The 12544-nt window shown below is 45.1% G+C and overlaps 1 protein-coding gene across 12 annotated transcripts in view; it reads left to right on the forward strand.

Annotated features, from left to right (window-relative positions):
* Window positions 1-12544, forward strand: part of LOC128350452 (WASH complex subunit 2A-like) — a 155546-nt gene that overhangs the window by 31806 nt on the left and 111196 nt on the right. For 11 of the 12 annotated variants that reach the window (XM_053308809.1, XM_053308812.1, XM_053308817.1 and 8 more), the window contains 3 exons: window positions 7460-7518; window positions 7779-7826; window positions 10582-10677. In XM_053308809.1, the coding sequence (XP_053164784.1) occupies window positions 7460-7518; window positions 7779-7826; window positions 10582-10677 (203 nt within the window). Of the gene's footprint in view, window positions 1-581; window positions 828-7459; window positions 7519-7778; window positions 7827-10581; window positions 10678-12544 lie in introns of those variants that run through there. The other variant, XM_053308815.1, reaches the window with a different exon arrangement.

Here is a 12544-nt window from a genome sequence, read left to right on the forward strand (position 1 = left end):
TAAATGGGGTGCTGGGCAGTTGCGTGGCAGTAGCAGAGACTGCACACCTGCCAGAAACTGCTGTGCGGGGACTTGGGGGTTTGTTCATGCGTGTATGTGCACACTTTAGAGGGAACCGTGCCCTCTACATTTACCAAACATTATAAAATGGACTCTTTCGCCTCTGCATTTAAAATGAACTCTTTCACCTCAAAGTGGCTTTTGGTAGGTGAGTCATTCAACAGGTTCTTCCTCCTGAGTCCCTGCCTAGGGTTCTGCAGGGCTGTGGTATGTCCCACAAAGAGATGACCTCGGATTCAGCAGCAGAGAATGAAGCATTGGTTCATTTACCATGAAGGCTGCTGCTTGCTGTTGGATCCAAGGACCTCTTGACCCACCCTATGGGCACTCACGCCTACACTTTAAAACACCAGGGGTCACCGTCATCTTGGTGTTCACGTTCTCTTGTTTATAGTCTATACCAGGGCTGCTCAACTTCGGCCCTCCTGCAGATGTTGGCCTACAACTCCCACAATCCCTGGCTATGGGCTACTGTGGCTGGGGATTATGGGAGTTGTAGTCCAGAAACAGCTGGAGGGCCAAAGTTGAGCAGCCCTGGTCTATACCTACCTTGTTAATTGTTTTTTTCTCTCTCTTATGAGTTGTCTGCTATAGAGTTCTTTTGATGTGCTATTCCGCCTCTTGGCCTAAAAGAACTAGCCAAGACTCCTCCCCAGACTCTTAAGGCTTTCCAAACTTAATTTACATAGTTCTACTTATGAGCCACGTGGAGAGGATAACCCACACAGAGATGTCCTTGGACCCAGCAGCAAGAAGAAGCCTTCACGGTAAGTGAACCAATGCTCCATTTCCCCATGAATTCAATAAAAAGCGGATCTGGAGCGAGATCCGTCGATGCCCATAAGAATGGGTTCTGTGCCTGCGCAATAGCCATGCCTGAGCTTGTCGAAGTGCCAAGGCCACGCCCGCACACTGCAGCATGCTGTTTAAGGCGGGGCCGTGGCGCGAAGTCCCTCAGTTCTTTTCTGACAGCCTTTGCGTTTGGACCAACGGTCTGCCGCCTTTTTGTCGTCGGAAAGTTCCTCCATTCTACAGTTCATCCTGTTTTTGTTGTATTCCTGGTAATCTGACTCGGCCTGTCTGACGGACTACGATTGGTTTTTTCTTGACTCTGAACGGCTGCGGATATTTCTGGCTCTTGACACGGATTGGCTAGCGATGATTCCCTGGTTTTGACTCTGGACTGGACTTGACCTACCTACTTGAAAATGGCTGAGGAGAAGAAATCCTTTAAGTGGTGTGAAGGCTGCAGGGTGAAACTCCCCTCAAAAGACCTTCACGACCTCTGTTTGTTGTGCTTGGGTGAGGAGCATAACGTCTCCTCCTGCAAAATTTGTCTGTCTTTCTCGAAGCAGACAAGGAAGAATCGAGCACTTCGCCTTCGGGCGGCTGTTTATGACGAGGTTTTGAGCCCTTCGACTCCAGGCACACCTTGTCCCTCGACATCGGCTATGACTTCGAAAATGCCACCGAGATCAACATCGGCGCCCCCTCCGTCGACATCGAGCCAACATCGTTTGAAATTGTCTTCTTCGACCTCGAAAAACGGGCCGTCGAAGTCTTCCAAAACTGACTCCTCGATGTCGACAAGACCTTTGACGTTGAAAGGTTCTCCCGTATCAACACCAAAGTCGAAACCTTCCACCTTGACACCAGGACCAGCGAGATTGACATTGGGAAGTTCCTCAACATCATCCACCTTGAAGTCAATCCATTGACCGGACTCGATGGAGGGGACTCGGACTCTGTCCAAGCATCGTGAGGTGGAGCTTACTGTATCTCCACCTCTTAAGTGTTGCAAGTCTCCTGCTTTGACATTGGAACGAACCCCGTCGCCATCTAGTGAGCAACCTTCGGTGCTGACTTTCCCGCCTACTTCGACGGTGACTCCGATGCGGTCTGCTGTGCCTCTGCCTTCGACACTGACAGTGGCCGTTACAGATCTGGAATTGACCACATCGATACTGAGACCGATGCCGATGGCACGTTCTCTCTCTCTCTCTGGCACCAACACCGCTTGCCTCCACTTCTCCTTCAACATCGGCTGCTGACCTACTGACTTCGGCGCTGCATACCCCACTCCTCGCCTCGCAGGTCACCCCTCAGTACACAGCTCCTGCTTTCGAAATCATCAATGTCGATGAAGATACCTTGCCATCAGCCACTTGCTCACTTCTCTCTTTACTGGACTCGTCGTCGAGTAAGCGTTCCACTTCTCCTTTCAAGGGTTTTTTTGCCATCAGATCCCGATTCAACCCAGCAGGTGCCTCCAGCCCCTGCACCTCAATCGATCCTACCTACGTCAACTGTCCAACTCCAGTCTCCACTAGCCTGGCATACTTGTAGTTACATACACACTACCCTGGGTACCTCATCGCCGGCAGAGCCATATGCTTATGATAATAGATCTTGTCTGTTACCTGCAATGGATGTCTCACAACATGTACAACCATGGTTTAGCGCAGCAGCCTCTCAAACCTGCACCATAGAAATTGTCCAGCGGAGCTCCCAAACACCTGTACTGTGCACCCGTTCAACTTCTACTCAGACAGAATCCTTTCCTCTGACCACTGTGATGACAGCAGGAACTCAGACTACTGTGGTTACAGAAGAAGAAAGGCCTCCACCGGGTTCCCCTTCTGAACATTACGAGTCTTCGGACTTTGAATCAGATTCTGATGAGGACAGCAACACTGTGGATCCACCTGTAGATGTGGCACCCCCTACTTACGTTTCCCCAAACGATGAGCTCAAAGCCTATCACAAACACATTCGTGTCATGGCTGATGCCTTAGGACTGGACATTTGTTCCCATCTTGCTACTATTGACGATCCTGTATATAATTTCATGCTTCAGTCTCAGTCGACTGCCCCTGTAGCTTTACCAATGTTGACTGTGATTACCAGGGCTGCTAAGTGTGCCTGGGAGGTGCTGCACACCTCTACGCCTACCTCAAAAAAGCTTGAAAGCTTGTATTGAGTGCAGGGAAAGGACAATGGCTACCTCCTGAAGCACCCTGCACCTAACTCTCTTGTAATTGATTGTGTCTCCTCTTCAAAGTCTGGCAAGCGTCATACAGTTCCCCCCGATAAGACCTACTAGGAAGAAAGGTCTATTCTACATCGTGCCTCTCCATCAAAGTGGCTAATTATGCGGCCTGTACAGCTAAATATACGCATGGCCTCTGGGAACTGTTAGAGAAAGATCTAGATGTAATGTCACTGCATGATTTTAAAGTCAAGTTCCGCCAAACCCTTGAGAGTTCTGGGGATATGACACGTCGCCGTTTAGCATTGCCAAGCACCTGGCAGAAAACGAGTCCCGCGCTATGACGGCTGCCATTACTCTGCGCAGACATGCCTGGTTAAGATCCACAGGCCTCCAAATGGATATGAAGGATAAGATTGAAGGACTCCCCTTTGACGGTTCTGGTCTCTTTAGCGAGACTACAGATGCTACTATGGAGCAATTTAAAAAGTCAAAATTTACTGCCAAAACCTTCACCACGGCTCCTTCAGCTTCTTCACAGGCATCCAAATTCTGCACCGGTTATGGGAAATATCAGCCCCCTTACCGGGGTCAAGATCGCCGGGAATTTAGAAAGCTTTATTCCTCCTACCAGAAGCGGTCCTACCATCATAAACAGAAAACATCTCAAACCCAGCGTTCAAAAACACAGGACACCCAGAAGCGCCTTTGAAGTTCAGAACTGCCCACCGACACCTCTCTCCCCTTTCCCGCCAGCGGAGGTCTTAACACGAACCTCGATGGATCATCACATCACTCCATCCCAGCCTTCCATCAGGCTGGCCAGCCATGCCCCCGCATGGCACCACATAACATCAGACAAATGGGTCTTGAAAATTGTGACATCAGGCTACGCACTAGAATTCAAGACCATACCTCGGTTTGCAGGAATGAGATTCACCCCTCCTTTGGATCTTTTGCGGGAGGAAGTAAAAGAACTTCTGGGGAAGGGGGCAATAGCCCAGGTGTTGTGGGCAGATGGGCAATATGGATTCTACTCCCGTTACTTCCAAATCCCCAAACGGGATGGGGGCATTCGGCCCATCATGGATCTCTGTCGCCTGAACAAGTTCATCAGTGTCAGGAAGTTCCGCGTTGCAGCACATTGTACCTCTCCTCCAAGGAGAGCAATGGCTTGCAGCGTTGGACCTCAAGGATGCTTATTTTCATATTAGTATACGTCCATGTCATCGGAAATATCTACGCTTCACCGTCGGACAGCAAGTGTACCAATACAATGTATTGCGCTTCGGACTGTCCACCGCTCCGAGGATTTTTACAAAATGTATGGCCATAGTGATTGCACACTTGCACACCAGGGGGATCACCATTTATCCGTACCTGAACGACTGGCTTCTGACTGCAAAGACCAGAGACGAGTAACTTTTGCATATCCGTTATGTACTGGATCTCCTGTACGATCTAGGGATCCAAATCAATTGGAAAAAGTCTCATCTGGAGCCAGTACCTATACTCTCCTATATAGGAGTGGCTCTGAACACCAGAGTTCAAAGGGCATTCTTACCAGAAGACAGATATATTTGCATTCAAGATCTAGTGCTGCTATTCCAGCATCAACCCATTCAACCGGCTCGGTCCATACCGCCTATTGGGGTTGATGGCTTCGTGCAATACAGTAATACACTTTGCATGCCTGAAAATGCAAAAACTCCAACTATGGTTCCTATCTGTCTTCCACCCAGCCAGACACGACCAGCAAACACGCCTGCTGATCTCACCCCAGGTTCTTCGTTCTCTTTCCTGGTGGACATGGCAAGAAAACCTCCTCAGTGGAGTCCCATTTCAGACTCCCTCACCCACTGTCTACATAACCACAGATGCATCTCTGCTAGGTTGGGGTGCTCACTGCAACAACCACAAAATCCAGGGCAGATGGTCTCCACAGTGGGCCCAGTTGCACATAAATTTCTTGGAGCTACTGGCTGTCTTTCAGGCACTACAAGCTTTTCTACAAGGCCAAGTTGTTCAAGTCCAGCTCAACAACACGACTGCACAGGCCTGCATCAACCGACAGGGCGGAATGGTGCCATGCAGCCTGTGTGCCCTCAGTGTCCAACTTTGGAACTGGTGCATCCAACACCAGATTTGCCCGATAGCAGTGCACATCAAAGGCCTGGAAAACACTTTAGCAGACGACCTGAGTCGAATTTTCCTGAAGGATCGCCAACACGAATGGGAACTTCAAACAGAAGCCTTACTTCTTCTCTTCGACCTCTGGATGTCCCCTTCCATAGATCTATTTTTGTGCTCCACAAATTCAAAGTGCTCCCGATATTGCTCGAGAGCGGGTCATGATGCCCACTCACTGGGGGATGCTTTTCAACTAGACTGTTCCCGGGAAACCCCGTACATGTTTTCACTGCTCCCCCTGATACCCAGGGTGGTGGCGCGCCTACTGTCACAGCCGACCAGCAGTATCCTAATAGCACCATGGTGGCCAAGGCAAGCCTGATTTCCACTGCTACGCGGACTGTCCAGGAATTGCTACCAGCACTTACCTCACCGTCTAGATCTCCTGACCCAAGACGAAGGTCACATTCTCCATCCAGACGTGCACACTCTCCACCTGACTGCCTGGTGGATAAGTTGCTGAACCATATCTTGCTTAACCAGCGAAAGGCTTCCACATGAAAGAATTATCTGAGCAAGTGGTGCCGTTTTAAGATAAATGCACGTTCTAAAGGTTTTCTACCTAAACAGGCTTTGATCCGTCTTGTGCTACCTCACTACACTAAAATCACAAGGTCTTGCCAATGTCTCTTTAAAGGTCCATCTGGCCGCTCTGTCTGCACAACACCCGGGTAGTGATGGAAAGACTTTGTTTTCACATCTGTTGAGTAAGGCCTTCTTGAAGGGTCTTTCACATGTTTATCCTCCAATTCGACCTCCAGTACAACCTTGGAGCCTTTCTCTAGTCCTTTCTTCCCTCACCCAGGCTCCCTTTGAACCGATGGCTACAGCCTCTTTAAAGTTAGTCTCCTGGAAGACTGCCTTCCTGATAGCCATTACTATGACTAGACGAGTGAGTGAACTCACAGCTCTCAGAGTGGACTCACCTTACACTGGCTTTTACCCGGACAAGGTTCGGATGCGCCTGGATCCTTCTTTCCGGCCTAAAGTGATATCCAGTTTCCATCTCAATCAAGATATCATACTTCCTACATTCTTCAGAGACCCCTCAACTGCCCTGGAACGGTCACTACACGCCACGGATGTACGACGGGCTCTATTGTTCTATATGTCTCGTACGAAGGATTTTAGAGCTTCCATGCGGCTTTTTATATCCTACAAGGGCCCCTCCAAAAGGACTCCAATCTCCAGACAACGTCTGTCAAGATGGTTGGTTGAATTGATACTGTTTGCATACAGACTGCAGAACAAGACACCTCCTGAAGCTATAAGGGCCCACTCTACTAGGTCCCATGCTTTGTCAGCTGCACACCTTGCAGGGGTGACTCTCATGGACATATGCAGGGCTGCCACGTGGTCTTCAGAGTCCCCCTTTATAAAACACTATGCCATAGATGTACATTCTGCAGCGGAGGCTTCTTTCGGGAGAAGCGTGTTAAAAAGGGTGTTACAATAGCTACTACTGCTCCCCTCCTCCTGACGGAGCTTGCTAAACACCCATTCTTATGGGCTTTGACAGATCTCGCTCTGGATAAACAGGTTGCTTACCTGTAACTGATGATCTGGTAGAGATCCGTCGATATCCACAAGACCCTCCCGACCTTCCCTCTGTAGTAGTACTGTCTCTATGTGTATGTGGGTTTGCAGGCCCTTACGTTGACCTTTCACGTTACTTTGGATGAACTCACCTATTTACCTGGATGGTCGTCCTCCTCGGTGGTTGTCCAAGAACTGAGGGACTTCGGGCCACGGCCCCGCCTTAAATAGCATGCTGCAGTGTGTGGGCATGGCCTTGGCACTTGGACAAGCTCAGGCATGGCTACCACGTGGCTCCTGCGCAGGCGCAGAACCCATTCTTATGGATATCGACGGATCTCTACCAGATCATCAGTTACAGGTAAGCAACCTGTTTATACACTTGTTCAGCAGGTGATTAAGTATAAAAATGCCCCTAGCACACATAGTGCAAACAGAAGCTCTAAGAAGCCACAAACGGTTGGGGGTAGGGGTAGGTCTGGTAAAATAACATGATAGAATGCTGTTTTATCGCTTCACCCATTGGAGTACAGGCACTCCCATGCCTGTATAATACCTGTGTATAATTGTGATTTATAATGCCATGACAAAAATTGCTTAATGATAGGCTTTGCATAGTGAATTTGAGGATGTAAACATAAACCTTGTTTGAAGTAATGTTACTTTCCTTTCTTCATGGACCAGAAGGTTCAATGGACAGTGATCGTGGGAGCATGATTGACAGTGAAGGAAAGGATGGAGAGGTAAGAAGAGGACTGATTTCTCATTGAACTTCTTTTTTTCTTGTTAGCTTCAAATAATACTGGTTAATTGTAGACTTTGCTATTCAAACTATTAAATTCTGTGGGGAATTGTGGAGATTTATGGATTGTCTCGTTGATGAATCCCAAACTTAATTGATGGTGACAATCCATGGTAAGGTCATGATCTAGATAAAGTATCTGAACCCTGCTTAAATATTCTTGAGTGCAGATTCTCTTTTGAAGCTGCTTTTGCGTTTCAGGAATTGGATGAAGAATTTGGGAATTTAAGCGAGGAAGACCAGAAACAAGTAAGAATTCTGCTTTTGTCTGCTCTCTACTGTTCATTTAGGTTATACAAAAGTGCCTGTGCAAAAAATATATAGAGCGTGGGTTCTAACCTTTCTCATAATTTTATTTTTATTATCTCCCAAACCTTATTTAACCCTTCTTCTACAGATAAGCTTCCCCCGATTCCCAAATGTTTGCAGTCATCCACTTAACTATATGCATCTAATTCCATACTAATTCATTGTTTACTACAATCTTGTTTTTAATCTGTTCAACCATAATTAATATATTTAGAAATAGCTGCTTGGACATATAAAGCAAGATCCAAGATGGTACAAGAAGTCTAATATTTTCTTTCTAATATACAAGGTCTAATATATTCTTACAGATTTAAGCTTGTGTTCAGATGTGTTTAAACATCTTTGAATCTGATTTTTTTTAAAAATGCCCCTTTGGTATGGATTCTGGTAAAGGCTTTGCAAATTCACAATAAGATAGATAAAAGTGAGAGATGGGGATAGAGAAAGCGAAGGAGAGTTTCCTTCTTTGATCTGTGTTTGTGTGTCTAATTCATTCACTTATATGTACATATGTGTGTACTCATAGTGGGGTTGGGTGCAATATGCTTCTATTCTCCTCCCCCTGCCCCCCCCACCACCCCAAATTTTAGCAGACTTCCCACTTCTCTATCTTATTTCTGAATTTGCCTGTCTTTGTTGGGGCAACCAGTGCCAGAAATTTGGTTGTCAGCCAGTACAAAAAATGGTAAATCCCTTACCATTGGCAGGGATCTTTGGAAAGATCCCTGCCAATGGTAAACACACTCAACCCTTACATTCAGGAATTTCCCTGAGCTTAAGACAAACTGATGCAGCAGATTGGTGGGAAAAGATTGGCTGAGCACATTAATGACATCTATTCATGGAGCTATAGCAGTAATCTGGGAAAGTGTGCCCTGCCAGGTGCTGTTCCTGTGATCCCAAGCCGCTATGATTATTTTCTGGGCAGAGATCATTTGAACATGAGAGTCACTGAAATAACATAAGAGTATGCCTGAGTAAAGAAGCAAGGATACTCTTTCCCAATGACCCATGGAGTTCACAGGTCCCTGTTTCATCTATTATACTGTTATACTAGAATTTCCTAGCTTTTCTGGCTCACTTGCAAGGGCTACTGCTAAAGAAGCTATTAAGTATGTCACTGTAGTAAAGGTGCAGTGTGGTGCAGGTTGACTCTGCTACAGTACAGGTGAAACTCAGAAAATTAGAATATCGTGCAAAAGTCCATTAATTTCAGTAATGCAAATTAAAAGGTGAAACTGATATATGAGACAGACGCATTACATGCAAAGCGAGATAAGTCAAGCCTTAATTTGTTATAATTGTGATGATCATGGCGTACAGCTCATGAAAACCCCAAATCCACAATCTCAGAAAATTAGAATATTACATGGAACCAAGAAGACAAGGATTGAAGAATAGAACAATATCGGACCTCTGAAAAGTATAAGCATGCATATGTATTCAGTACTTGGTTTGGGCCCCTTTTGCAGCAATTACTGCCTCAATGCGGCGTGGCATGGATGCTATCAGCCTGTGGCACTGATGAGGTATTATGGAAGACCAGGATGCTTCATTAGCGGCCTTCAGCAATTCTGCATTGTTTGGTCTCATGTCTCTCATCCTTCTCTTGGCAATGCCCCATAGATTCTCTATGGGGTCAGGTCAGGCGAGTTTGCTGGCCAATCATGCACAGTACACTGTATACTTTTCAGAGGTCCGATATTGTTCTATTCTTCAATCCTTGTCTTCTTGGTTCCATGTAATATTCTAATTTTCTGAGATTGTGGATTTGGGGTTTTCATGAGCTGTACGCCATGATCATCACAATTATAACAAATTAAGGCTTGATTTATCTCGCTTTGCATGTAATGCGTCTGTCTCATATAGCAGTTTCACCTTTTAATTTGCATTACTGAAATTAATGGACTTTTGCACGATATTCTAATTTTCCGAGTTTCACCTGTATATCCCCATAGTGCCTCCCTGAGCTGCATTGGTGAGAGAGGATGGAATAACAAAATGTTGCTGTCCTCCGATTTCTTCCTTTTAGCACTAGTGTTAGAGTATGTGGTCCTCTTGTGCTACTTTGGAATATTGCGGTGGTGGATGGAGTTGGGCTGATAGAAGGCATTTTCTTCTCTCCCTCTGCCTACCTCACAACCTTCACGATGTTAGAAACATAGGAAACTGCCTTATACTGAGTCAGACTCTTGGTTTATTTAGCTCAGTATTGTTTACACTGACTGGCAGCGGCTCTCCTAAGTTTCAGGCAAGAGTCTTTCCCAGCTCTGCCTGGGGATGTTGGGGATTGAACCTGGGACTTTCTGAATATAAAAGTAAATGCTCTATCATTGAACTAAGGCCCAATCCCCACATGTTACCATTTGAGTTTGGATTAATTGGCTTTACGGGGAAGAAACTTGAATCTGAATGGCAGTTTAGCAGATAAAACGAGCTTGACTACAGGCATTCTGTAATCTGGGAGAGACTTTCAAGGAAATGAAGCATGAGAGCACTGGAGAAGAGGAAACTGGATAATATTCTTATCTGTCATACAACTTGGAACAGCCAGTTTGGATACTTCTGTTGCCAAAGAGGGAGGCTACTCCCTGACAATTGGTGAGCCTAAAGCTGGCTAAATAAACTTCATTACAGTGTAACCTTTTGTGTCAAATGCATTGCAGTATGAAATATAGTATTTTCCGTTTTTCAGAGAATAGCAGTGCTGAGTGATGAAGATGAGGATCTTTTTGGTGACTCTGAAAAGGGAGAAGAAGAAGAAGGTGACATGGAAGAAAATGAAAGGCTGGTAAGGAATTAATTGATCTGTATCGTGATCTGTTGACATTCATAAATGTTTGAGTTCCTTTCTGACTGCCAAAGCACTCACCTTCGGTTGCTATGGCTCTTCAGAAAGTTTCTTTCAAAGTATTTCATCTAAAACCAAACAGATACAGGTAAATTAGTTTTTTTGATCCCAGACTGTTTGTTCATGATTACCCTTTCATAAAATATAACATACTTTTGATCTTTTTACTGTGTTTGACTCGGAACGGTATACGGACATTCTCTCACTTATCAGACAATGGTTACTTCCTTGACTCTTTTCTAATTTAACATGTATGACCAGGAGTGGATAACACATTCACCATAGTGTGTCATTTCCCCATGAACTCTAAGCCACAATGGGGAAAAACTACCTTCAAAAGATCTAAGGGGTGTAGGAGGGCACTCCCATCCATGGACAGCCACAAGCTTTGTCTCCTGTGCTTAGGAGAAGCACCTAATACAGAGATCTACAACGTTTGCAGCTCCTTCTCCCACAAAACCTTAAAAAACGGAGCTGCAAGGCAAAGAGTGGCACTTTTGGAGGAAGCACTTAGCCCAGAATAATCAGTGCCGCTTTCCCCTTCGGTATTGGGCTCATTTCTGAGATAGATGCTGAGGACTGTTCATATCACGCAATCTAAATCCTCGGTGTTGAAGGTTTCAACTTCACCAGCAGGTACCTCTTGCATGCCCCAGTAATAATAATAATGTTAATAACAGCCTCAGCCCATGGTGCACATAATATATGGATATACACATTTTATTTCTCATGTAAGGAGAATCTGGTCATGTTTGACTTCTAATGCCATGTTTACATCTGACCTGCTGTCCATTCTTTAACTGATGAAAACCTGAAACAACAAAAACAAAACCCACCAAAAACAAACCAACCAACCTTATGAGATCCTTTCTGTATCAGAGCTCTAAAAAAGTTACAAGAGACTGGTCAAGAAGTGATAGTTGTGGATTTGCTGCTGTACCTCTCCAGATTACCATATTCTGTGCCTTTTTCAAGGTTTTCTTAATTACCATAATTTTCCAATTTGAATCTCTAGGTATTGTATGCAGTGCTAACTTTTAAAAGAAAATGAAGGAAAATCATTATTTCTATTTGCTATATGTACCACCAGATGTGGACTTGTTTCTCTTCTTCCTTTTTTTGCCACTGAGATGCCTGGCCAAGGAGAACTACTTCTAGTTAGTACACATTCTTGGCAGGAAGCAGGAAACAGTTTTCCTGCTGGCTGGGTTACTGACTTGCACTTATATTCTACAGTAGATGGTACATTGATATGGGGATGCAGGCAATCAGGAAAATTATGCTCATTTTCCACCTTTCAACCACATCAGTATCTGGAAAGATTTTTAAATGAGGTAGTTCTGTACTCAAGTAGAAACTAGAGCTTATGTAAGTTGCAGAAAAGGCTGTACTTGCTATGTGTGGTGCTGCTTGTTCTATTATAAACAATTGTTTGTTTTGCATTCTGTTTATGCAATATTAAAATTACTTTTTAAAAAAAAAGATGGGGAGGCAGGCAAACCACTGACTGAAATGATTGTCCAATTATTCAGAGTTGATTTGAGCCCATTGGTTTGGGCAGAAGAGAGGGTGGGAGGGCAAAGCTGAGGGGCAAAGAAAGAAGCAGCTTTGTGAAGCAGGTATTACTTGTAAAAATGCCCTCCTCTTTCCTAAAATGTGTTCAGGTTCTAGTCAAGTTCAAGTTCTTTAATGTTACAGCCACAAGCCAAAACAGAAGAGAAAAATTACAGTTATATAATTTATTACAGTTATATAATTGTGACCAATCATCACTTTTTGAAGAAAGAGAGACAACCTACTGGACTAC

Source organism: Hemicordylus capensis, chromosome 3, assembly GCF_027244095.1.
Source record: "Hemicordylus capensis ecotype Gifberg chromosome 3, rHemCap1.1.pri, whole genome shotgun sequence".
NCBI classification, from domain to species: domain Eukaryota; kingdom Metazoa; phylum Chordata; class Lepidosauria; order Squamata; family Cordylidae; genus Hemicordylus; species Hemicordylus capensis.